The 25,984-nt window shown below is 41.5% G+C and overlaps 1 protein-coding gene across 3 annotated transcripts in view; it reads left to right on the top strand.

The window, feature by feature from the left end:
• LOC135197833 (apoptosis inhibitor 5-like) overlaps positions 1-20,700 on the top strand; it is a 74,486-nt gene extending 53,786 nt beyond the window's left edge. For 2 of the 3 annotated variants that reach the window (XM_064224983.1, XM_064224982.1), the window contains exon 10: positions 18,614-20,700. In XM_064224983.1, coding sequence (XP_064081053.1) covers positions 18,614-18,744 — 131 coding nt within the window. In that variant the 3' untranslated portion in view covers positions 18,745-20,700. The remainder of the gene's footprint in view (positions 1-18,613) is intronic. The other variant, XM_064224984.1, reaches the window with a different exon arrangement.
• Positions 20,701-25,984: the final 5,284 nt, after the last annotated feature.

Below are 25,984 nucleotides of genomic sequence, written 5' to 3'. Positions count from 1 at the left end.
GCAATACTTTTGCAATTAGTGTTTGAGCTTTCAATATTATTTTGCACGAATTAAAGCTGTTTAATGGATCTATAAACACTGCCTTAGTTATAGTATTAGCTGTCAGAGGTGTATTCATTTGATTGATAAGGTATCTTGAGATTTACATATAGATCACTGTTCCTATAAGAAATAGACCTTCATCTTTTATGTGGATATACTTTGGGAAAAAGCTTGTCATCTCTTGTAAGCTTGGTAACAAGGTAGTTGACTAATAACAGCTGACATGGAAAGGGGGAACCACCCTCTCATTGTAAATATTGTCCTGTTTTTGTCAAGCCATAATTTGGGACAAGGCCCTGTCAGTGATGGCATCTTATATCCCGGGCTGTGCAGGTGGTTAATTTTCATCCTTTCCTTGCTATGATGTGATCAGGAAGCAAACATTCTGGGTGGAAGAACAGCAGCAGTCATCTTCATTAGAAAATACCTAGGAAGAACATCAACAGTCCTCTTCATTAGAAAATACCTGTGATAGGAACAAATCAAAAGTGCAAGATGATTTACACTTTTCCTATATCTGTGAATATAAAGTTTATGGTAATCTGACCTTAACCAAACACATTTTCCTCATTGCCATAAAAGTAGATGCTGTGTGCTCGTGGTTTGTAACCTTTCACTCCAGCTGTTACTTAACTGTCTTCCCAAGTTTTTAACAATTGGACCAGCTTTTACTGAAGTTATATCCATGTAAAAGATTTGGTTTGTATGTTCGAAAGTAGAGATAGTATCTTGAATTTGCTATATTTCTGGTATTTGGTGTTTCACAGAAGTTTGCACTTGATTTATTATGGCATTGCTATATACTTTACCTATTAGTAGTTTTGAGTGATTCGGCAAAATCATTGGCTTAGTGTTTGGAATGGTAAGAAATATGAAAGTAGGATGAGGGGTCAGGAATCCAGTCAACTGATTGGTAAGTTGCTGCTTTAATGAATATTATTTAATTAGAGGAGGGGAATAATTAATTTGGGTTGGAATAGCATCAGAATTTTTGCTTGATGTTTGTAGTTTATTGAAAAGTGCTGAAGGCATGATGTATCCCTTAGAGGAGAGGTGGCCAAATAGTCGATCGTGACTACCAGTCGATTACGGCCACTTGTTTGGTTGATAGCTATTACCCCACAATCCTATATAAAGAAACAACAAGCATATATATATATGTGTGTGTGTGTGTGTGTGTGTGTGTGTGTGTGTGTGTGGGGTAGAAATTAGTGCCCAACAGCCCAAAGGTGGTCATGCAATCGAATGGGGGGGCCTGTAATTGGGGAAGTAGAATTATATAATTAATCTCACCTTGCTGAATGTTATCTAACTGGATTATCTTGAAAGTTATAGTTTGGGAAAAAATTAAATTGATATGTCCTTAAAACGTGTTTATTATTTGATAGGGTTTCTTATAATTATTTCCACCTTTCTGTTTCGGGGCGCTTGGACTGATACAACTATTTTCTTTGAAGACACTTTGTCGCAATTATGAGTCTATTGGCACTAGGGAATTTTACTGATTATCATTATCATTTATCACTGTCGTTCGCATGCCACACTTTGCACTTATTCTTCTGGTTTTCTTCTCTACTTCTTGCTTCCCTCTCTGTCTTCTTCTCCCCTGTTCTGCCAGTGCGCCACTATTCTCCCCACTTGTTCTCCACTCTGTCTATTTTTTCTCTGTCTGGCCTTTTTATTAGGATGACGACATTTTGGCACCGCCTTTGGATTTTTGGATTTTGACTGGGTGGGGCATCTTTTGAAAATTCTTGTCTTAGTGGCTACAGACTTTATACAAAGCCACCTTTCTGTCACTTCTTGTGTTGTGATTCGAAGATTCTTTATTTGGAAACTCCTCTTGCTTCGTGCCTTGGCTTCTTGGGGTTGTGTACTTGGGTAATCTCGTAGGTTATTCGCTGGGACCCTTTTTTGGGCTGTCCTACGATCTGGCACTGCTGGTTTGGTTCGTCAAGTCCATAGGTCTACTCTTGGAATGGGAGGAGCTTTCGAGTTTAACACTTCCCCTTTATTAAACAAGGGAGCTTAGAATTCCTTCTCTAACGTATGCCAGATGGGCTGCAGGAATTATCCCTGGCCCTCTAACCTGTCACAAGAAGGGAACGCCAATTAATCCTGCGAAGTGGGCTGGTGTAGGCATAAATGAGGTGTGACGAATTTTTCTGAGTTCCAATTTCTTCGAAGGTGCCAGGGAAATACGCTCGTCAGCCACTTAATCTTCGGTATACTTTAGGCGACAGAGGTTTTGGGCTTGAGTAAAACAATCCTTTTCTTGAAATTATTATTTAGTTTCTTTTTCCCCGTGTCTTCTCTTAAGTACTTTTAAGTTAATGCCTTTTTGGAATAATTTCCTTAATTCTTTAACGACATTGTAACATATATATATATATACAGTGGTACCTCAACATACGAAAGGCTCAACTTACGAAAAACTCAAGATACGAAAGCAAATACGAAAAATTTTACGGCTCTACATACGAAAATTGCTCAAGTTACGAAAGGTTGTTGCTGTAAAGTCCTGAGATTCGCCCGGACCACCGAGAACAATTTTAAAACTAGCGCCCCGCCAACTGAGTAAACTTGCCACCATCCTCCTGCTCTCCCATTGGTTCCTGATGCTAGTCACCCCATAAAATCCTGCTCTCCTATTGGTCAGCATCTACCCCTTGTGCTTTATGTATTCTGTTGGTAAAAGGATGCTGTAAATTGAAAAACTTATTCATGCAATACATTTAATAAAAAAACGACATTAGGTAAAGATAGAATAAAGAATAGAAATGAATGGTGGTTATACTGTTTGGTAGTTTCAGTAGTTGAAGAGAGCTAATGAAAATTTATGGCTTACTGTGTACTAGGAAAAGTGATTGCTTGGCAATCGTTTGATACTCGTAAGTGCTGGATGTAAACAGAAGTTTGGAAGCTTTTTCTTTGGTTTATTATAATTAATGGTTATTTAATAATTATTTGCAATGAGTACATGCAATACATTTTATAAAAAAAAATTGTGAATTAGATATCATAAAATAAATCAGACTGCTATCTTCGAAGCCAACAAATACTTATTTTTTAGAATTCTTCTTCTGTTTTAAGGGGGCCGGCTGGCTAATGCCCTTTTTTAAGGACAGGACTTTGATATTCATACCACTTAATAAGGTGACTTGGGACATCTCCAAACTGCATATGATTTTCGCCTCTGACCTTCGGTTTTGTGACAACAGGGCGATTTATCCCGAAAATAACCATTTTTAAAATTCTATCTCCTCCCTTGATATTTAATATTAAGACCTGGGATTACTACCATATATAGACCTGATGTAGACCTCCAATCGAATGGAGTTTTTTTTCTAAAAGTAATTTTTTTTGCAAGATATGAATTTTTCAATATGGTAAAAAAATAAACCTTATAAATCAGGAGAAAAAAATTTATAAAAAAAAATACGAAACAAAAATTGGAAAAAAGGGCTCTATTTGATTGTTCTATAATGTCTTTCTGAGTTATATACCAAATTCCAATGTTATAGCTTTAAAACTAAGTGAGAAGATAGATTTTGAAGGTCAATAAGAATAGTTTTGAGATACGGGCGTTCAAAGTTTTCCTTCGTATTTCTATAAAGACAGTGTTAATAAATAATGATTATTATGAATGTATATTTCTTTTTTGTGTATTAATAAACCAAAACTATTTTATTTATCATAATTTAATCATAAATGATGATCCCTTTGCTCATATATCGCAGCCTGGGGCACTGCTTGAGGCAAGATGGGGCACTCCTTCCTACGCAATTCTCTCTCTCCCCTTCACTAACTTGGCTTATTACAGCGAATTATCTTCTTCTGTATGTTAGCAAGATGTTTTCCTTGTATTTTCCTCTTTGGCATGATGAAATTCTTGCCCGGAACAAAGATAAACAAACGTATTTGCAAGAGAATGCCAAGAGGTGAAACTCGAAGGCGTACTCTTTTTTTTACAAAGAAATTTGAATAAATCATGATTATTATGAATTTCATATTCCATTTTGGGTTTTAAAAAACAAAAACTTTGGTTATTTATCATAAATGAAGATCTCTTTGCTCAAAGATCGTAGCCTTGGTGCACAGTGTGACGTGTGCTGTCAAGCAAGACGGGGGCGTTACTAAGCAACCCTCCCCTGTCTTTTCACTAACTACGCATATATTATGATATTCTGTAATAATACTTGAGCGATTTTTCTTCGTCTGTATGTTAGCGAGATGTTTTCCTTGTCTTTTCCTCATTGGCATGATGAAATTCTTGCCGAAACATACATAAACATACGTAAAACAGGCGTATGTCAGAGGTGAAATGGAACGTGTAAACTACTCGAAGTCTGTGATCGCACTAAATGGACTTGGTTGGTAGCTGACTGCTGAGCCTGGTCTCCTTCTCAACTCGGGGAATGTCTACAGATGCCATTTCTCCCAATTTCTTTGACAATAATTATCAAAATTTACGATAATAGATGAAATATTGCATTTTCTTGTACGGATCAATGTTTTAGGCTTATTGAGTTACGTTAACTAATTACCCTGTAACTACGAAAGTAAGAGGAATTTTGACGAAATATTTCGTATACGTATTCTCAATTGCCATATGAAGCTCCATGAATTTTTTCATGACTGCATTTTTCGCCCTATACCTCCATATAAAGGGGTTCCGAGCGGCCCCCTTAATTTGATAATTATTGTCAAAGAAAGTTGGGGAGAAATGGCATCTGTAGACATTCCCCGAGTCGAGAAGGGAGACTTCAGTCAGCTACCAAGTCCAACCATGATTCAGTGTGAGCACAAACCTCAAGTAGTGTACACGTTCGAGTTTCACCTCTTGACATTCGATAATAGATGAAATATTGCATTTTCTTGTACGGATCAATGTTTTAGGCTTATTGAGTTACGTTAACTAATTACCCTGTAACTACGAAAGTAAGAGGAATTTTGACGAAATATTTCGTATACGTATTCTCAATTGCCATATGGAAGCTCCATGAATTTTTTCATGACTGCATTTTTCGCCCTATACCCTCCTCCATATAAAGGGGTTCCGGCCGGCCCCCTTATATGTGGGGCAATTGAGAATACGTATACGAAATATTTCATCAAAATTCCTCTTACTTTCGTAGTTACAGGGTAATTAGTTAACATAACTCAATAAGCCTAAAACATTGATCCGTACAAGAAAATGCAATATTTCTTCTATTATCGTAACATTTGATAATTATTGTGAAAGAAATTGGGAGAAATGGCATCTGTAGACATTCCCCGAGTCGAGAAGGGAGACTTCAGTCAGCTACCAAGTCCAACCATGATTCAGTGTGAGCACAAACCTCAAGTAGTGTACACGTTCGAGTTTCACCTCTTGACATTCGCTTGCTTTTACGTATGTTTATGTATGTTTCGGCAAGAATTTCATCATGCCAATGAGGAAAAGACAGGAAAACATCTCGCTAACTTACAGACGAAGAAAAATCGGTCAAGTATTATTACAGAATATCATAATATAAGCGTAGTTAGTGAAGAGAGAGGGGAGGGTTGCTTAGTAACGCCCCCTTCTTGCCTGACAGCACACGTCACACTGTGCCTAAGGCTACGATCTTTGAGCAAAGAGATCTTCATTTATGATAAATAACATAGTTTTGGTTTTTTAATACCCAAAATGGAATATGAAATTCATAGTAATCATGATTTATTAAATTGTCTTTGTAAAAAGAGAGTACACCTTCGAGTTTCACCTCTGACATTCTCTTGCATTTAAGTTTGTTTATCTTTGTTTTGGCAACAATTTCATCATGCCAAAACGGAAAATACTAGGAAAACATCTAGCTAACATACAGAAGAAGAAAATTCGCTGTAATAAACTGAGTTAGTGAAGGAGAGAGAGAGATTTGCGTAGGAAGGAGTGCCCCATCTTGCCTCAAGCAGTGCCCCAGGCTACGATATATGAGCAAAGGGGGTCATCATTTATGATTAAATTATGATAAATAGAATAGTTTTGGTGTATTAATACACAAAAAAAGAAATATACATTCATAATAATCATTATTTATTAACATTGTCTTTATAGAAATACGAAGGAAAACTTTGAATGCCTGTATCTCAAAACTAATTAACCTTCAAAATCTATCTTCTCACTTAGTTTTAAAGCTATAACATTGGAATTTGGTATATAACTCAGAAAAAACATTATAGAACAATCAAATGAAGCCCTTTTTTCCAATTTTTGTTTCGTCTTTTTTTATATAAATTTTTTTCTCCTGATTTATAGGGTTTATTTTTTCACCATATTGAAAAATTCATATCTAGCAAAAAAATGACTTTTAGAAAAAAAACTCCTCATTCAATTGGAGGTGTACATCAGGTCTATATATGGTAGTAATCCTAGGTCTTAATATTCAATATCAAGGGAGGAGATAGAATTTGAAAAATTGTTATTTTCGGGATAAATCGCCCTGGCGTCACAAAACCGAAGGTCAGAGGCAAAAATCATATTATTAAGTGGTATGAATATCAAAGTCCTGTCCTTAAAAAATGGCATTAGCTGGCTGGCCCCCTTAATATTACGTTACGTATGTTTCATTATAGTAGCAGTCAGTAACTGTATCTCCATTAGGTAAAGCTCCATTAGTAATAGAATAGAAATAGAAGTGGTTATTATACGTGTGGTAGTTTCATTAGTTGAAGAGAGATAATGAAAATTTATGGCTTACTAGGGGAAGTGATTGCTTGGCGTTTGTTCGGTACTCGGAAGAGCTGGATGTAAACAAACGATTGGAAGCACCACACACACACACACACACATACACACACACACACACACACACACATACACACATACATATACTTAGGTTTTATTGTACTATGGCACTATTTGAAATGTTTATTTTTTACTTTACTTTTTTTCCCCCACATTATGGTTGATAGTAAAAGAGTTTGTCTTCAGAGTAGATCTTGGAGGCCAAAAGTCTGGCCATCCCTGCCTTAGAGCTTAGGAATCACACCCAATTTTTTTAGTTCCATGTTTCCTGTTGATTGAAAATGTAAGTTGTTTGGCTGTAATCCAAGTGGTTTAGGTAAGGGATTCATAATTTCGTGCGAATCAGTGAATATAATAGCATATCCAGCTCTTTAGGTTGGTTTGAGCTTTTTTAAATAATGAAGACGTATAGTGGGATGCATGTTAGGTTTGAAATTCAGTTGAAGGTTGCCAGAATTTAAGTCACTAAATGTATTATTCAGATTTTTTAAATTCCAGATTTAAGTCACTAAATGCATTATTCAGATTTTTCTAATTCTGTTGATTAATTTCTGTTAATAGTGCTGAATTGTATCTATGGAAGAGCATTAAATCTTGTTGAATCTTGATTGCTTTTAAAATTTACGATTAAGTAAAAAAAAACTTTTGGAAGCTTACATATGAGTAATATATTTGTGAACAAAGATTTGTCATGTGTTATATGCATGAATTTCATAGGAGACAGTAATTACTCTCAAGTGGCTGCACATACATAATTTGGGTTAAGGGAATTTTTATTCACTGTTTCTCAGGATGGTTTCACCAATACTTGTAATGTCTTCAATTGTGTTTGTATAGCTTATTCTTGAGATCAGTTGCCATTGGAAGTAATTATGGTCCCTTACCAAGTTGAGAGAAAGTGGTAGTTTGCTGGTGTTAAGAAATTTGTTGTCAAAATACAATGATCTTCACTGAATTGCACATCTGTAATCAGTTCCTTCTAAATCAGCATGCTCTTAAGTTTCCCATGCCATCTCGCTGATTTGTTTAGTTGCACTAGTTTTGTTGATTCACTGGTGCCCTGACACAAACACTCAAAGTTAAGTTTTCTATCATTTATATATTAGTTATGGAAAATACAAATTAGTTACAAATTTGTCATTTGTTCATATACGAAACAAACCTTCGGTTTTAACATAAGGATAGACTTACTTATTGGAGGGAGGCAAGTCTCTGTAACTGACGGAGTTTGCCACCTATATCCATTTCCGATTATTAGGAGTATTCCAAGAAAATGGACTATAAACCCTTGAACCAAAGATATAAGAGAATCTATTGGTTTCCCTCACTTTGTGCTGGTACCATGCCATGGTATATAAACTATGAGAAAATAGAGGACCTTCCATTCTCAAAAACCACTCTTGTCCCTTGTATCTGGATCTACCATCACCCCTCTCTTCCTTATTACCGAGAGGGGTGTGTTGCTACTGAAAAGTATACTATACTCTAAAATAACTTTACTGTATGGCTGACCAACTCACCTGCATCTAGTCCGTTCCAGCTTATGATGGTACTCCTTCATACTGCCCGTAGGTAGAGTAGAAAGAAAGTAGTAAAGAAAAAAGACCACTCATCCCATTCATTCTACTGTCACATCTTCATCTTAGACTAGACACAAACTGACCTGCCAGGGGTACTGGATGAGCTATACCACTTGCTGGGCCACCACCACTGGACCCAAGGAAAAAGTATCCAAGGATCTATGGGCATCGTCTTAAATAAAAGCAAGTGAAAGTTGTTTGACGTTTCCAAACACCAGCTTTCAGAATTCTCTCCACAGACATATTCTTGAATGCCAAAGAAGCACTCAAGCCTCTGATGTCATGAGCCCTAGCCCTCTCCTGGCTATCTGACCCCCTGTCTTCTGTCATGTAGGCATTCCTGATTGTTTCTCTTAGCCAAAACTATATTGTATTCCTGGACACTTCCTTCTTGTTCCGTCCTGTACTACGAACAACCTCCGGCACCCCGACCTGAGGTGCCTTGTCCTTCTTAAGTACTCTCTTATTACCCTGACAGGACACAGTATCATCTCTTCTTTGTTATTGTCTACGAATTCTGCCAGAGAGGGTATGGAAAAGTTGTCTAATCTGCTGTCCACTATTGATAGGTTTTGACTTTTGGCCATGAATTCTGGAACTATCTCGAATACCATTGACTCCCAACCTCTCAAGTGCTTTATGATATATTATAGGCCATGTAGTTCCCCCACCCTTTAGGTTGAAGCTAGGGCCAATAAGAAGACTGTCTTCAGGGTCAGGCTCCTATCTGTGGACTGCCTTAGTGGTTCGTGGAGGGGTTTTGTCTGACTACTCAGTACCATGGTCAAATCCCATCTGGGGTTTTTAGTTCCTTTGGTGAACATGACTGCTCAAAGCTCTTCATCAACATGCCCAACTCCCATGAAGATGAAATGTCCACACCTTCCATGCGTAAGACCGAGGCTAGAGCAGACCTGTACCCCTTCACCGCAGATACAGACCTATGCCTTTCTGTCCTGGGATATATCAGAAAGTCTGCTAATTGCTGAATAGTGGTGCCGAGTGGAGACAAGTTCCCTCTATGACACCAATCACAGTATGCTGATCATTTTCCATGGTATACTGCTGCCGATGACTTTCTGATATTTCCTGCCATCTACGCTGCTGCTTTTTTGCGAAAACCCTCCCGCTTGCAGGAGATACTTGACAGTCTCCACCCGTAAAGTGATAGGGACTTCACCGACCGGTGGTACTTCTCCACGTGCTGCTGACGTAGGTTGTTCCATGGAGGTAACACTCGGCACGTCTATTAGGAGTTCCAAGAGGTCCGGGAACCATTCTGCCTTGGCCATAAAGGAGCTACCAGAGTCATTCTTTGGTTCTGAGACCTCGTTACCTTGTTCAGAACCTGATGGATTGGACAAAAAGAGAAAATGTGTAAACATCCAGATTGTCCCATGGGTGTTGTAGCGCATCTGCTACAGCCTCTAGGTCTGGGACTACCGAACAATACACTTCCAACTTTTTGTTGTACTTGGTTGCAATAGGTCTGTGATTGCCTTTCCCACAACTTGAGCATTCTGTCCACTACCTGTTGGTGCAAGGATCACTCCATTCCCAGGATTTGATCCCTGCGGCTCAACTTGTCAGCCACAATGTTTCTTTTTCCCGGAAAATATCTGGCCCTGATGTGTACTAGGTTCTCTACAGCCCACTGATGAAGTTGAACTATCATCACATGTAACTGTCGAGAAACTAGACCTCCTTGTTTGTTTATGTAAGCTACTACTGTGGTGTTGTCTGACATCAATACCACTGATTGCCCCTTCACCCTCTCCCGGAATTCCTGTAGTGCTAGAAACGCTGCTTTCAACTCCAGCACGATTATATGGAGTTCTCTGTCCTCGCCACTCCATTTTGCTGAAACCATCAGCTCCTCCATATGGGCTCCCCAACCTTCTAGTGACGCATCTGAGCAGCAAGAGATCTGGGGAGGGTTGCTGAAAGGGAACACCCACTGTCAGATTGTTGTCCTTCATCCACCACAGCAAGTCTTATTTCACTTCTGCTGACAAGGGAATCTGCTCATAAGGGTGATTTACTATTGGTGACCAAAACTCCTCCATCCTCCATTGTAGAGATCAAAGGTGTAGCCTCCCTTGTGGTACTAGTTTCTCCAAGGAAGTTAGGACTCCCAGTACTACCTGCCACTGTCTTACTGGCTGTGTTTGTTTTTCCAGAAAGGCATTCACCACTTGTTTGCATTACTCTACTCTCTGGTCTGTGGGGATTACTTTGGCTTTTATTGTCTATAACCATTCCCAGATACACCAGCCGTTGACTTGGATCCAACTGCGACTTCTGATTTATCACAATATATACCTAAGCTGTGACAAAACTGTTGAAGGGTCGCCCTGTCCCTGAGTAATTTCTCTCTGGACTTTACTATCACCAGCCAGTCGTCTAGATATCTTATTAGCCTGATCCCCTGAGCATGCGCCCTTGTTGACACGAGAGTGAACACTCTTGTAAAAACTTGGAGATGATGTCAATCCGAAGGACAGGACTTTGAACTCTGAAACTTTCTCTGCAAGACTGAAGCGGAGAAATTTCCTGGAAGACTGATGGACTGGGTTATGAAAGTATGCGTCCTTCAAGTCGATTGTCAGCATGAAGTCCTTGATCCTGACTGCTTGTAGAACCGTCATTGGAGTTAACATTTTGAATCTGGTTTTTCTTATAAACCGATTCAATGTTGACAGGTCTATTACTGTCCTCCAGTCCCCGTTGGCTTTTGGTACAAGGAAAATCCTGCTGTAAAACCACTTTGACGGAATGGATACTTGTTCCACAGCCCCTTTTTCCATCATCATCTTCACTTCCTCTTGCAGAATAAAAGCCTTCTGAGGTTCTTGAGCATAAGCGAGGTAAGGTAATGGCTGTTCTGTCAGGGGTTGGGATACTTCGAACGGAATCAAATACCCGACCATGAGAACATCCACCACCCACTGCTCTGCTCCCAGTTCCTGCCACACCTTCCAGTGATTTGCCAGGCAACCCCCCACTGGTGTGGCTGAGTGATGAGAGGCGCCCATCCTATCGTCTTGAGCCTCTCCCTCTTCCTCTAATCCCCCTTCCTCTGCTATTTCTGTTGTGAAAGGGCCGATAAGCTAACTTCTTTGGGGAAGAGGGTCTTGTTGCTCTATTAGGGATGTTATGCCTCACTGGCTTCTTTCGAGGTATTTGCTGCTGCCTTACCTCCATAGGGTTAGCTTGACTGTTAGATGTTTTTCTAACTGCCTGCTGTACCAATCTATCGTTAGTGTCCATCCTTCTTCTATCTATAGCCTCTTCCAGTATGGCCTCTGGCAACAGCAGTTGCGACTCTATGATATCCCCATTCCTCATTGCTAGCAGAGAATCCAAATCAACAGAGCGGCTTAGCCTAGCCAAAGCTCCATCCCTCCTCATTAACGGGATATTTGCCCAAACATTGGCACTTAAATTTGTCAAGTATGCAATTGCTTTGGCACCTGATAGTAGTAATCTAATGAACATTGATTCATCCACTACTTTTCTCATCACTTCTGAGGATGCAATCTTCGCCACTGAAGTTTACCAAAGATCCAGCCAAGAAGCAGTCTGAAAGACAGAAGCTGTTGCCTCTAATGTAGCAGCCTCTTGGCAAGTCATCGATGGGCATTCCATTTTAACTTGATCTAAGGTTAATCCAGGCCTTAACCTTACCACATTTGGGTTAATTTGTGTAGATAGCAAAGGAACCGTTGGTGTCGTGTAATATTTCTTATGTTTCATCATTGGAGGAGGGATAAACTTAAATGATCTATTTGATCTTAAGGAATTATGCCTTCCCGCAATCCGTGCGTTTACGTGTTGTAAAACAGACTCCGCATGACTTGAACAAGGCAATTCATACGACACCTTGGTATCCTTTTTCACCCCAAATGCCATGTCAATCCCGGAGGAAGCATACTGGCAGGTGTTTCCGTTCTCCCCGAAAGGTTATTTGAATTGACGAATCAAATCAATCACCTCCCCGTACGAAGCCAGAAACTCTTGGTTTTCTCCTTCCTCCCGTTCTAGCGTACTCTGCTCAGCCACAGGAGACGCTATCTCACTCCTATCCCCTGACAAACATCTGGGTGCTTCGTGGCTGTCTGCCCCTACAGCTGTGGCGTCTTTGATCTCTGATGGCCGCCGACGGCTCGATCCCGAACAGTCAACAGGAGAACGAGACCGCCTTACTCCTTCTCTGCTTGCGGATCTAGAGCGAGAATCTCGCCTATGCCTCCCAAGATGAAGGCTCTCTCGAAACCGAGCTAACTTCCTCTCCATGACGATTGACATAGTCTCCAACGACCGTTGGAGAATTTGGCCTTGATCCTTCATCTAGGCGGACAAAGCCTTCCACCAACGTATCAGACTAGGTTGCCAACTCTCTATTCTTCTTTCTTTTAATAGAAGCCTTTTCATCCTTTCTCCGTATTTTAAACTGTCTTACAGTCGAAACTGGTATCCCTTTGCTGCACTTTTCGCCCTCAACGTCTATTTCGCCAACGGCATTGTAGTCTCTACTGGCAACTCTGCGTTGGCCGCTAGCCCAGCGACCGTCGACTCGCTCGCTCATTCGGACTCTTGGAAACGGCTTCGTCCGCTAGCTTTAAGCTTACCAGCCACTGACTTCTTGCCTTTCTTGCTGACTGGGATGTGACAGTCCTGGCCTGAAGATGAAGAAGAATTTGCTCTTCTCCTCTTGGCCCGAGGATCAGTCACGAAATCCTGTATCCTCCAACGCTTGACTGGTACACGCCATGACGTCATCGAACTTAGCGATAACGCCGAGCTAGAGGAAGAAGACTAATCACGCCTTTTCTTTTTTGTCTTATTAATTTCCTTCTCTAGATCATGTAATTTCTTCATTAGTGTTTACCACCGAGTCAGACAGCGTATTTGGGTCCGGAGGCAATGAAGTAGACCGAGAAGCAGTAGGCTGCGACGTCATCACGTCTGCTATGTTGGTGTGTGACGTCGGTTGTGACTTCACCAATCTTGTAGGGAGAGACTGGGCAGCTGCTGCTGGCATCCCTGCTTTTGCAGCAAAACTACCTCCAACATTCTGCATCGCCGTAAACACTGAAGTTTTTGGCGTAGCCGTGGCATTATTTCCCATAAAGTGCAAGCCAGGGGGATGAGGAATATTCAGCGCTACTGAACTCTGCTCGAATCGTGACGCCATATAATGCGACAGCAAACCTTCCAAGGTTGGTATGCCTGGTAGGCCTAGCGTCGCCCACGTACCTTCCATCCTGTTTGCGTTGGGAGCCAGCACCTGGAACAAAGATGGCGATGCTCCCCCCCCTCCCTGCTGGGAACAACGGATCGTAAATATTATGCATAAAATTACCCAAAACCCCTCCTGGAGTTTCCAATACGAACCGCTAGGAGAAACCGAAGGGGTATGTGACAAATCAAAGGCAGGTGGCGAAACATATGTAGCAGTCTGGTGTATTGCCGATACAATAGAAGCCAGCAACGCTTGGTCATCCAAAGATGGCGTCAACTCCTTTCTTTTGTACTGGCCTTTCTCATAAAACTTCCTCCACTGTTCCACCGACCAACCGCGACAAACAACAAGGATTAGTAATTGTACATACATTTTCTCTGCACCTACTACATGTTGGATGAGGATCTGTCGACACCAAAGTTAGGAATCTTGAACATGGAAAGCCACTGACTCCAGGGCATTTCCTTTGTCTTGTCTTCGAAACGGAAGAAGATCCCGATGGCGAAGCAAAAATCTCCATCTCACCACTTACACACTTACAGATCACACCCACACTGAGTACACTCAGAGAAAGAGAATTAACAAAAAAAATTAAAGTGAAATGGATAAAAACGGGCAAACTAAAACCGGCTTTAAACAGATAAACAGTAAACACATCCTATCTTAAAGGCGGTAGAAAGATAACTGGTAGGTCACGGGACGCCGAGGGCATTTTGGGTAATACATGCCCCGTGACCAGGTAAAGATGCCAATAGTCCCTGGATTGCACAAGTTTAATTTTAATTCTACCGGTTTCCAGCTTGGCGCTAGTAAATCCTAATGTTAAGACCGATGGTTTGTTTCGTATATGAACAATCACTGGCCTAAGTAGCTGGGAAACTGTAAGTTAATAGTGATTAATAATTTTAAATGTTGAAAGAAGACCATGTATAAAAATGTGTTTGGCACCCATAATTTTGAGCTAGTTGAAAAGTGGAATTGATCTATGAAAAAAAAAAAATCTAATAAGGAATACCTTCATCGATAGTTGGTCTGGTTGTTGAAGCTAGGGAGCAAGATTGTGTACTGGCGGCAGCAAGTTGTGGTTTGGTTGGTTTCATTGGTGATTCCTTTTTTCAGTGATTCACAATTGTTTTAAATGATTACGCCTGATGATATCAATCTTGGATAGAGTGGTCAGTGCAAGTGTCTAAATGTGATTGAATGTGTCTTGCCCATCTTTGTGTGTGTTCATCCCCTTTTAAATGTCTTGTCTTGGTTACCTGCTCAGGGTAGAAATACAGCTTGAAGAGACAAAAAAGTGATGGTTCCTGTAGTGTCTTTTTAAGGTAGTCTTGTTTCCCAATACTGGCATTACATCCACTGGGCCAGTGTTTTTTTATCCATATCAACCATTGCTTGTTCTGTTGGGTATCTGTGGACTAGAGTGACTGCTGTTCACCATGTGTGAGGTGGTTCTACACCTAGACTACCCCAGGAGCTGTTGAAGGTGTTATGGCTTTCCCTAGGCACTCCTGGTGACTCAGCATTGTTTTAGATAATTCTGACGTTCTTGGTACCCTAGAAGTTCCTGTTTCCGTCCTTTCTGGGATATCTTTCTTGACAATGGCCTTGGCAGAGATATGAAAGAGGACAAGAAACCTGTGTATCCCTTCTTCCTCCTCTTTGGACAAACAGGTGTGGGAAGAGTGTCCTAAAGGCCAATGTGTGTTTCGATGGCCATTGTTCCATTCCCATTCCCATTGGCATTCCCAACACCCACTCAGAGGAGCTAATGATCATGGCCAGTGTTGGTGGTTTGGTTAACTTTGTGGATGATCTTTGTTCCATGGTTTTCCCCATGAGCGACCCCAGTGCATCACTGAATGCTTCCATTCATCAGTGTAAGCTTCTTGGTAGAGAAGGACCAACATCTTGCCTCGTCCTGTTTTTTCTTTTCTTCAGAAGCACAAGGAGCTTTCATTTCCTTGGACTGTTGTCCATAGCAGCCTCTCAAGATAGCCATGGCCCATCCCTAGACATTATTGTGATTGGTCCTTAGACCATTGCATTTATGACTTTACTTCTTTGTATAACACTGGCTCAACAAAGTTGGAGCATGTGCAGCCTGGTGCTTCCCTGGCCCATACACTGCTCAGTGGGTCTACGTGGAACCAGTTCCAGGTGCTCTTGTCTCTTTTTCCAGAGGTTCCAGTTCACCCTGTAAAGGATTCTACCAGACATACTGGTCCTTTGGCTGTGGAACTCCTGCAGTAGGCAGTTTGGTGTGCTAGTTGAGGTCATTTGTGTGTTCTTTGAGCTCATTTTTGTGTGCAACAGTTTAGGGAAGCAGCCAGGGTAGCTCATTGGCATATGGTTTAGTCCAGGGAAAGCACCTTGGTGTTAACCTCAGTCCCCCCAGTCCCTTTTTGCCCTGGTCCTCACTTTGGATAAATCATTGATTCTCCACTCACTGATTGAAACTGCTGTGGAAGCATCTGTGACTTGTCCTTTACTTGTTGGACTCACTATTCTTGAGGCTGATGCATAACTCGGATTGGAATGGCTTTGTGCAGAGATGATGTTCTCTGAAGCATTGACCATGGAGTTGGTTGCTATAGGTTCTTCTAGCAGGCTACATCATGGTTAGATTTCTCTCTCTCTCTCTCTCTCTCTCTCTCTCTCTCTCTCTCTTCTCTCACACACAGTGAACAACCTTGTTGCAAAATTTCTATGAACACCATATGTGTTTGTATATATAAAGGACTTGTGGTTTGTATATCGGTGGAAAATGCAAAAATTACCGTAATTTGCAATGTCTTCATTTATTTATTAATTTTTTCTCTGCATAAAAGTAAAAACAAGCTTTATTTGTGTTGACAATAGTTTCTAATAGTTATAGTAGAAGTGTGATTATATGCATAGTTATTAGTTTTAATCTCAATTTTTTTGTAATCAGAATACCCTACTTTGCTTTCGCAGGATGACATAGCTTTTCGTATATGTCTGGATCGGAGTAGTTGGTGTTTTGTTTGCAGCAGCTACAAGTACCAGTGATTCATATGTTATCAAAAATAATTTGGCAGTACAGTAATTCACATTGGGTTATCTGGTATTTATGTGGAAAAGTCTTCAATTTAAACTTTGTGTTTGCTGTTTACTACAAATATTCTTGAAAAATGTCCATTCCTTATGTTTTGTATTTTGTGAAATATACTTGATAAACTTGCCTGTTTTGATGTTTTGGAGATGCTGTTAATTAACGAAAGAAACGTAACAAAATACAGTGGGCCCCCGTATTCGCGTTCTCCGGATTCGCGGACTCGCACATTCACGGATTTCTCTAGGGAATGTTTCCCCGCATTATTCGCGGAAAATTCGCGCATTCGCGGTATTTTTCTATGAGAAATATCCATAAATTCCTGGTTTTTTTTTTTATCAATTTCATCATAAAATGCACTTTTTGTGATAAAACTATTAAAAAAAAAACAAGAATGAAAATTTTTAGTGGTTTTTCTTAGAGTTTAACTAACAAAATAGGCTGTTTTTAGCATTTTTTTATAGGGGTTCCAATGATTCGCGTGTTCTAACTATTCACGGGGGGAGTCTGGTATGCATCCCCCGCGAATACGGGGGGACCACTGTATTGTAAGATTTAAACTGGATGCTAGGAAGGGGTTAAGAGCATTTTGAATGTTTGAAAAATACTGCACTCTTGTCCAAGGACTTTTTAAGAAAGCATATTTAAAAGTTCATAATGTTTTGAGAAACTGAACTGTCATATATTTATTGTTGCAAATCTGGTGGGATTCCTGTAATTATCTCACTGTGGGTGATGTGCTTTACAATTCTTATTCTACTTGCCATTGTTTATGAGTGGGGGCTAAGCAAGGTAAGTTTTAAGATAGCAAGATACCAAAGGTAACAGAATAAAAGTAATTATGACAAAGTTTTAATGTAAGATGTCTTGTAATTCAGGAATGTTTGTTATCAGAAAGAAAATATAATTATATGAAATAATGAAGTGAAAATTTATTTACTTTTTTTTATTTCAAGTTTGACTTTGTCACATTTTCCCCCTCAGCCATTTGTTCCTTGGTTAAGCTTTATTAGTTATATGAGAAAGCTCAAAGCATACTGTTGTCATTCACTTGGTGTATGTCAACACTGTAATGTTCATTTTCTTTTGCATATCTCGCATTGAAGAATTTTTACCTATTCAGTTTTTTCAAATTGCTGTCATATATCAGTGAAGGTTAAAGCTTAAATAGTACTTTTTAATTTCTGCCATACTTGAGATGGTCTTGCACACACGTCTTTGTTTATTTGGGACTAAAGTGTTATGTTGAATATTTCTTGATATTATAATGAGTTGATTGACCTTGGTGGAAAGAAATCTCTGCATCTTGATGTTGTGCCACAGTAACAGGAGGTTTTAGGTTGTATCCCTAGAAGGGTGTTTGGGGGGGTGGGGGAGGCAGTTTGAATAAATGATTTATAACACATTCTCCTTAGCAAGAATCAAGGAATATGGTCTTTTTGTTGGAAAACATTGTTCCTTTGTTGCCCTAAGAAGTTAAGTCCCTTGGAAGTTGACTAAGGTGGTATATGGCAGGCTAAGTAGAGGAAAAATTATTAGATGAAGGTGATAAATCATCCCTCAAAATATAATTATTTTTCTCTTGTCATTTTGGTACAGTTGGTAAAAATAGATATAGCATATCCAAATGAGAATAGGTGGATGTTAGTGATATTTAATCCTCACTACAACACAATGGATGAAGCCATTCATCAAGTCCCCCAGAGGCACGTTATGGTTATCCAATACATTTCAGATATTACTTTCAGAAGTCCTTGTAAAAGAGTGCATTATTCTAGCATTAGTGTCTCCATTGGTGTTGATGTTTATGCAAGCGTTCTGGTGTGTGATTTTAATGTATGGATTACTGTATACGTAGATGGTGAGCTGGAAGGCATTAACTGTAATTTTTTTCACAGCAGGTGGTGGTGGTGGTGGTGGTGGTGCACGTGGCCGCAGCAGGAGCCGTGGGAGAGGATTTGGATCCAATCGAGGAGGATCTTTCAGAGGTGGATTCAGGGGAAGACGTGGTGGCTACAGAAATTATTAGCTTATCCCCTTGCTGTCAAAATCACCTATTTGGGTGATAGAAGATGTAACATTTTGAACTTCTGTTAAAATTACAAAACACAAATTTAAGGTTTGCAAGTTGGAAGTACTTTGAATGTCAAGTGGAAATGTTAACTTTATCAGTGATATAAGGTATATCACTTATTTTTGGATTTATTTCAATAGATTTATTTACTTGGCAAACCCAGAGGTTTTTTTATGTTTAACCTTGTAACAAGGAAAGAAAGTTAACCTAGGATACCTTGGAGCTAGTATTTGTATTGATAAAGGAGATATGTGTATTTCTCTCCATGCAATTGAGAGGTGTCTTAACTTTACTGTTGAAGGCATTAAATCCAGTTATAGGTTTAGTGTATCCTTTTGAAAATAAGCTAAGTCTTGGGACCATAAGGCCAATTGTCAAATGCTGCATTTGAAAATATTTTCCTTCAGTTATCTGCACTTTGTTCTATTCCCATTAGCTAATAATCCTCTGTTTTGGTAGGTTTACATGTAGCACTGGTTATGCCCCTCTTTTGGTTTTTCTAAAGAATTAAGATTTGTAAACTTTCTGGCCTGTGGAATGTCCTTATTACAAGACATCCCTTTCAAGAGTACCTGTGTATTGAATTGAAGCAGTTAGTTGTAAGCAGTGAATCGGATATTGTTTTAAGATGGAAATAATTTATAGATTGGTGTATTAGCCTCAACCACAATTAAGTTTAGAAAGATGTGGCTCCTTTCCTTTTTCCTGCTCCCTCTCCCCACTTAGTCATATTGTGAATGAGACTTGGAAGTACAGTACAGTATGCAACAAGAAGCCGTCAGGGATTTTTCTTTCGAGTGGTGTGATAACTAGTGGTTCATGCTGCCGTTGCTTCGAGGTTTAAGGAGAGCAGAAGATTCTGCGCCTCGTCTGCTGGATAGTTCTGCCACAGGCTTCGCCACTTCTGCACCATGAAGTCAAGTTAGAAATAAATTTCTATGGGAAATGCATGTAAAATCATACTCTTGGTTTATGTGAAGCCTTAGTTTAGATTTTTTATTTTCCCCCTCCAGGAATATGCTTTCGTTAAAAAAGTTTTCTTAGGTGAAGATGAAGGTGACCAGGTTGCAGGCTTTTCTACATAGCTTTGGGTGGCCTGAAAATTTATATAGTGATACTTCTTCAGTAATAGTTTAATGGCATGTAAATGTATTGAGGATTTAACATTAAAAACCCATTGCTAGTAAAGAAATATATGTAAAAAATTAACATTGTTACTGAAGGAGTATTTTATTATATGTCTTTGAACATTGACTAATTAAGTAAATAATAAAGCTGGAGTATTTGATTTTTTCAGACTTTAGAATTGAGTGGGAGAATAGTGCAGTCTATTAAAAACAATTTTTTTCTGCTGTTGAACAATATTTATGTATGTTGAAGGTACACAACTTGGCAGTGGTGTAGGATAACAAATTGGACTAAAAGCATTCTTGTATTTTGTAAGTTCTTGTAACCAGAAACTTCTTTCAGTTTTAGGTGCTTTTTTCTACTGACGGGTGTTGCAGTTAAAGACCTTGATTGTGGAGGAGGCTCGCTTCATTAATTTGTTCAACTTTTCTCTCAGGTGCTGTTATTTTCTAATTTCCTAATTTTTTCCGAAGGTGGATTTTCTTCAAAGGGAAGCAGCAGAAAGATTGTATATATAAAATATTTCTTTAGTTTTAAGGATGAGATTTATTCCAGATTTGCTTGTTATGCATTTATAAAGTACTGTAGGCCTGCAGCAACATAAGGAGTATGATTTTACATGTAATTTACCAAGCTGTAATTTTCATTAAATTTTATATTCCCTTTGTGTAGAACTTGTTGAAAGCATCAATGAAATCTTGTTATTGTTCATAAAATTACATCCTGCAAAACTGTATTGTGTAACTTTGGCACCAGTAAGAATAAATATTTCTTAATGTACAATTATGTTGTTTCTTTATCCAGGGTTGTGCACTGAATCTATTAAGGTCTGGTAGAAGCTAAGTAGCCATCTTCTTGTCATGATTGCAAATGTTACTATTGGGTGCCTTGCAAGAAAATCAAGGAGGAAACCTATTTTGTTAAATGGAATTTGAAACAAACAGCAACTGCAAATTTGTCTTGATATGAGATTTGTAAACTTGTTTTTAAGATCTGACCAACATTGAGTCAACTTTCACAAGAGGGATTCCATTTAGTTCACTGGAAGAAACAGTATAACGTAGTAAATATTGACAAATAAATGGTGTGATGCTGAGCCATATATAGAGGTGGAGTTTCATTCCAGTCTCATTACCTAAACCTCTACCATAACGCTGCCGGGAAAATGCATGTAGTTATGTGCAATTTGGATTATTGAAATGCTTAAGTCATTTATGTCTAACAAACAAATTCAGTCAAAAGCCTTGAAGATGAAAAAGCCAATTTGCTCCTACACGGTATATGAACCGTCGGTCCTTTACTATAGGAATTAGGCGAAGCCTGGACGCAGCCACTGAATTTTCAAACAAGGCGGTACAATAGTTAACTACCATCTGGTCTTTGGTTATGCCAAGACCGGGGTTGAGTGTTCAATTTGGTTTCGGCTGCCGTCGTGTGAACACACTTCTCTCTGCACGCTCTGCCCGACTGTTTGCTGGATTTTCTCCACTTTTTTTTTTGTTTGTTTTTTCCCCTGTAGGATTTCTCCTGGTTTTTTGTTTGTGTTTGCTGTCTTGGTTTTGTGAGTTACACTGAATCTTAAACAAAACTTGGATCTCCAGCCCTTATTGCTGTCTACTTCCTTCAGGCATTGGCCAGGAGTAGACAGCAAGAAGTGTAATAAAATTAGAGCCTCGGTGGAAGTAGATCCACATAATTTGTGTGCTTCCTGCCAGGCCATCGATTGTGATGGTACTGTGACGAGTATGGAGTGATGTTCGTGGTCCGCTGCACAGTGGGAGGAGGAGGTACATCAGGAGACCGAAATCCTTGGTTGCGAACGTTTTGCCCCCTTCCACTTTGTTCTTGATCCTTCTTCCTCCGGGGAAGGCTTCTCTCTTCTCTTACCTTTCCAATGAGTTGGGGGGAGAAAGGAACTTCGGCGGCGGGCCCAAGCGTGCTCCTTCTGGGTTCTATCCTTCCCCTGAAGGTCCTCCTTTGGAGCAAGGATGGACTCCTCCTAACCCAACTTTTCCTTCTGCCTCAAAGAGCACTGGGGCGTGTCATGAGGAGGATGCACGTTCTCGCCAGGTAGGGGGCCATGTCTGCGTGGGCAGCAGCGCTGCTCGTAAGAACACCGTGGCTCCCACCAGCGCTGCTAGCGCCTCAGTGGTGTGTTCAGTATGGTGTTGGGTACCACCTCGATGGTTGCTAGTTCGATTCTCGGGCATTCCACTGATGGGTTAGAGATGTGTGTTTCTGTTGATAGAAGTTCACTCTCGACGTGGTTTGGAAGTCACGTAAAGCTGTTGGTCCCTTTGCTGAATAACCTCTGGTTCCATACAACGTAAAAACACCATACAAACAAACAAACCAGTGCTGCTACCAGCACTGCTACAGAGCCGTGAGAGCAGTCCCATTCCCCTCAGGAGTCCACATCGTTTGTACGATCGCGTTCTCCTCGACACACTTGTCACCACTGCGGGTTGGTACAAATGTGCGGCTCACCCCAACTGGCAGCAGTGCTGCTAGGAGGAGTGAAGACGTCCGATCCATCTCTCTTGAGGAGAAAAGCAGGAACCCTGCGGAGTGCTCTCCACAGGATTAAACAACATCATCCTATGTCCCTGGGGTCTTAGGACTTCATCGATCGTATGCCAAAGTTGTGGAGTATGGACCAAAGGGATCTGGCGCGGTTCTTCCATACGGAGGAGTAGATCGGGAAGACTTATCCCTGGAAGGACTTGGGCCTTTACCAAGGGACTCGGACGCCCCCAAGGTACAGATGACTTTTGCAGAGATTTGTGCTGATTCATCAGCACAACAATCTTGAGGAAGCAGTCACGACCTCCTCTGTAGGAGATCGTCCCTCTTGCCTTGAATCCTTTTGGGGACCCAAGAAGGGACTCAAAGCTTCGATGGGACTTCCGTGGTCTGTTAGCTGACGGAGTGTTGGATCAGATGAATGAAGTTGTCTCAGGAGAGGAGAATTCCCTTATATCCAACCATTTGGATTGGCTGCTTCCCCCTCCCCTTCCCCGCCAGAGGTGCTTCCATACGCCCTCGGACAAGCCGCTACCGACTAACCAGGTTGACCCTGACCTGGTTTGACTTTGGCCGGGTCTGTCGCTGCAACACCTGTTTGCGGAGCACATTTCTCTCGCGACAGGAAGCAGCAGTGTTGGAAGCACCGATATGGTGGGCTCTCCAAGCAGTCTCCTGGTTGGACCTGTGGTCGTTCACAGTGTCCAAGGTCGCCGCTTCCTCCGAGGCCATCACCCCGGGAGAAGACTTGGTCTTCGGGAGACTGTGCCAGTCTGGAGGTAGGGCTATTACCTACCTGGCCCACTGGACTGCTAATCTGTGGGTAAACCTGTTACTCAAGAGGTGTGACGCGGCCCCCTTTCAAGTATCCAGGTCTCTCGGTCCCGAGTTGGATTTGGCACTAAGGAACGGACCGTTGCTGTGTTCTGCCCCTCTCTTTGATAGAGAGCAGGTAGTTGCTGCAGTGGACAAGCAGAGGGAGGAGGATAAGGACTTGCTTGATCACCAGGCAGTAGCAAAGGCTTCTGTACCTTTGCATTCTACTGCGGCCAGACCTGCGAGTCGGGCTAGCACTTCCTCCTCCTGCTTCGAAGGGAGCCAGAGGCATGACCCAGCCGCCTTCTTCCTCTTCCAAACAAGAGTCTTCTCGCACCTTTCAGAACGACTTCCAGTCGGGATGAGGAAGGAAAGGGAAGATTGGCAATTTGGCAGCGATATGGAGCTCAGACCTGTGTAGTAGATGTCCTTCAGGAGGGCTATATGCTCTCCTTTGAGTTCCCGCCACCCTTTACCAACCACCTGGTGCAGCTTCTGTCCTACATAATGGGATCTGCGAGAAACCAGGCATTACTGCAGGAAGTGCAAGCAATGCTGAACAAGACCGCTATCGAAGTCGTGTCAGACGGGACTCCGGGCTTTTACAGCCGAATTTTTCTCTTAGAGAAGGCTTCAGGGGGTTGGAGATCAGTGTTGGCATCCATCAGGGAGAATGACTTCATGCTTATGATTATGGTGGACCTAAAGGATGCATATTTTCAAATACCCATTCACCGGTCGTCCCGCAAGTACCTCTGCTTCATCCTCGGGGAAACAATCAACCAGTTCAAGGCACTATGCTTCGGACTGTCAACCGCTCCCCAGGTGTTTATGAGAGTATTCAACCTGGTCTTGGCTTGGGCACATTTGAACGGGATACGTCTCATGAGGTATCTCGACGATTGGCTGGTCCTGGTGAGCTCCCATTCGCAGTTGCTACAGGACAGGGATCAACTTTCTTGAGTTTTGTTAGAATCTAGGGATCCTGATAAACCCGGAGAAGTGCGATCTCGAACCGAAGCAGAGGACATGTTCCAACATCCATGGGACAACCTGGAAACCTACGTCTTTCTTCCATTCTGCCTGATTCGAGCGGTGCTCAACGGGGTGAGGATCACACAGAATTTACGGATGATTCTGGTGGCACCCAAATGGCCTCAGACCATTTGGTATCCCGACCTTCTGGCTCTTCTCTCCGAGGCACCGAGAGAGATTGCTCCGTGGCAGGACCTGGTGTTTCAACTACACGTAGAACGGCACCATCAAGTAATCGAGTCCCTGTGACTTCACACTTGGAAGTTATCCACCATCTCTTACGAGCGAGAGGCTTTTGCGTCGAGCAGCGGCAGAGATGGCTGTATACCTCAGGAAATCCTCTGCAGCTGTTTACCAGGGAAAGTGGGCTGTCTTCTGTGATTGGTATCATAGACGGAGTGTATCTATGGTTGGAGCCACTATTCAGCAGGTCGCAGACTTCCTAGTCTTCCTTTGTCGAGAGAAGCTCCTCTCTGTTTGAGCGGTAAAGGGCTATAGGGCGGCCTTGGCCTTAGTCCTCAAGCTGTAGGGGAAAGATATCTCATCTTCCTTTTGAGATTTCTCTCATGAGGAGCTTTAAGAGGTCTTGCCCACCCAGGGATCTCAGGCCTCCAGCGTGGGATGTGACTCGTACTGCAGAGCCTGACTCATGCCCCATATGAGCCACTTCGAGAGTCGTCAGACAGGGATCTGACCTCAAGACCGTCTTTCTGCTTGCCCTGGCCTCTGGGAAGAGATTAGGCTAACTCTCATGGACTATCCTTTTACGTTAAACGCACACGAGGTTAGGGATCGGTTTCGCTAGAATTTGCCCCGGAATTCATAGCGAAGACAATCTTTCGGTCTCCTTGCTTTGTGAGATGATCAGGAAGGTGTACTCTGCTGCAGGCGACGACACCGGTACCCTTCGTCCGAGAGCTCACGAGGGCAGGGACATTGCCCCATCCCTCACGTTCTGGAAGAACCTATCGGTTCAACAGGTTTTGAAGGCGGCTGGGCACGCCAGACTACCTTTACCCCTCATTACCTATGGGATACTGCCCACAGGTCCTTGGACACTTTCCTTGGGACCAGTGGTGGCTGCTCAACAAGTTGTGTACCTTTCCAAGTTCCTCTAGCATCTGGTCTCGTTGTACGGTATGATTGAGTATGAATGCAGAGTGACTGGGTCTTCATCCCTTTCATCCTACTCTTTCCCTTTGGGCAGAGCCCTCTTGATTTGAGACTGCCTTGAAGTTACGCATTTTCAGCTGATGAACTGGGAGAAATATCTCCCAGTTCGAATCCAAAAGTCTCAATTTTCCTCTTACTTTAATTTTTGTTTCCACTCTTCTACTACCTTTAACTCAGTTGCTCAACCTAGCTGTCCCCCCCTCTTCACTAAAACCTTCTTACAGGTTGGGCAGGGGCTGGGCTTCTGCGCATTGGCTCTTTCTTGATCCAAATGGCAGAGACTGTAGAGGTTTGGTCCGCCTCTCGAGTATGTTTGGACCCTGAGGATGTTGATATGATTTCATACCAATATCTATCGGGGCGGAACTACCTATGGGGGACTTGCCTGCGGAATCCAGGGAGGTATAGTCTCTACAGTAGGACTCTCGGCATTCTATCCGGTTTGCCCTCTATTGTAACATGAATAGGGATGATTGCATACTAGTTATGCCCTCAGTCCTATCAAGCAGGTTTCGCTTAC

Source organism: Macrobrachium nipponense, chromosome 21 (genome assembly GCF_015104395.2).
Source record: "Macrobrachium nipponense isolate FS-2020 chromosome 21, ASM1510439v2, whole genome shotgun sequence".
NCBI classification, from domain to species: Eukaryota; Metazoa; Arthropoda; class Malacostraca; order Decapoda; family Palaemonidae; genus Macrobrachium; species Macrobrachium nipponense.
This window is presented reverse-complemented; position numbering and strand designations above follow the sequence as displayed.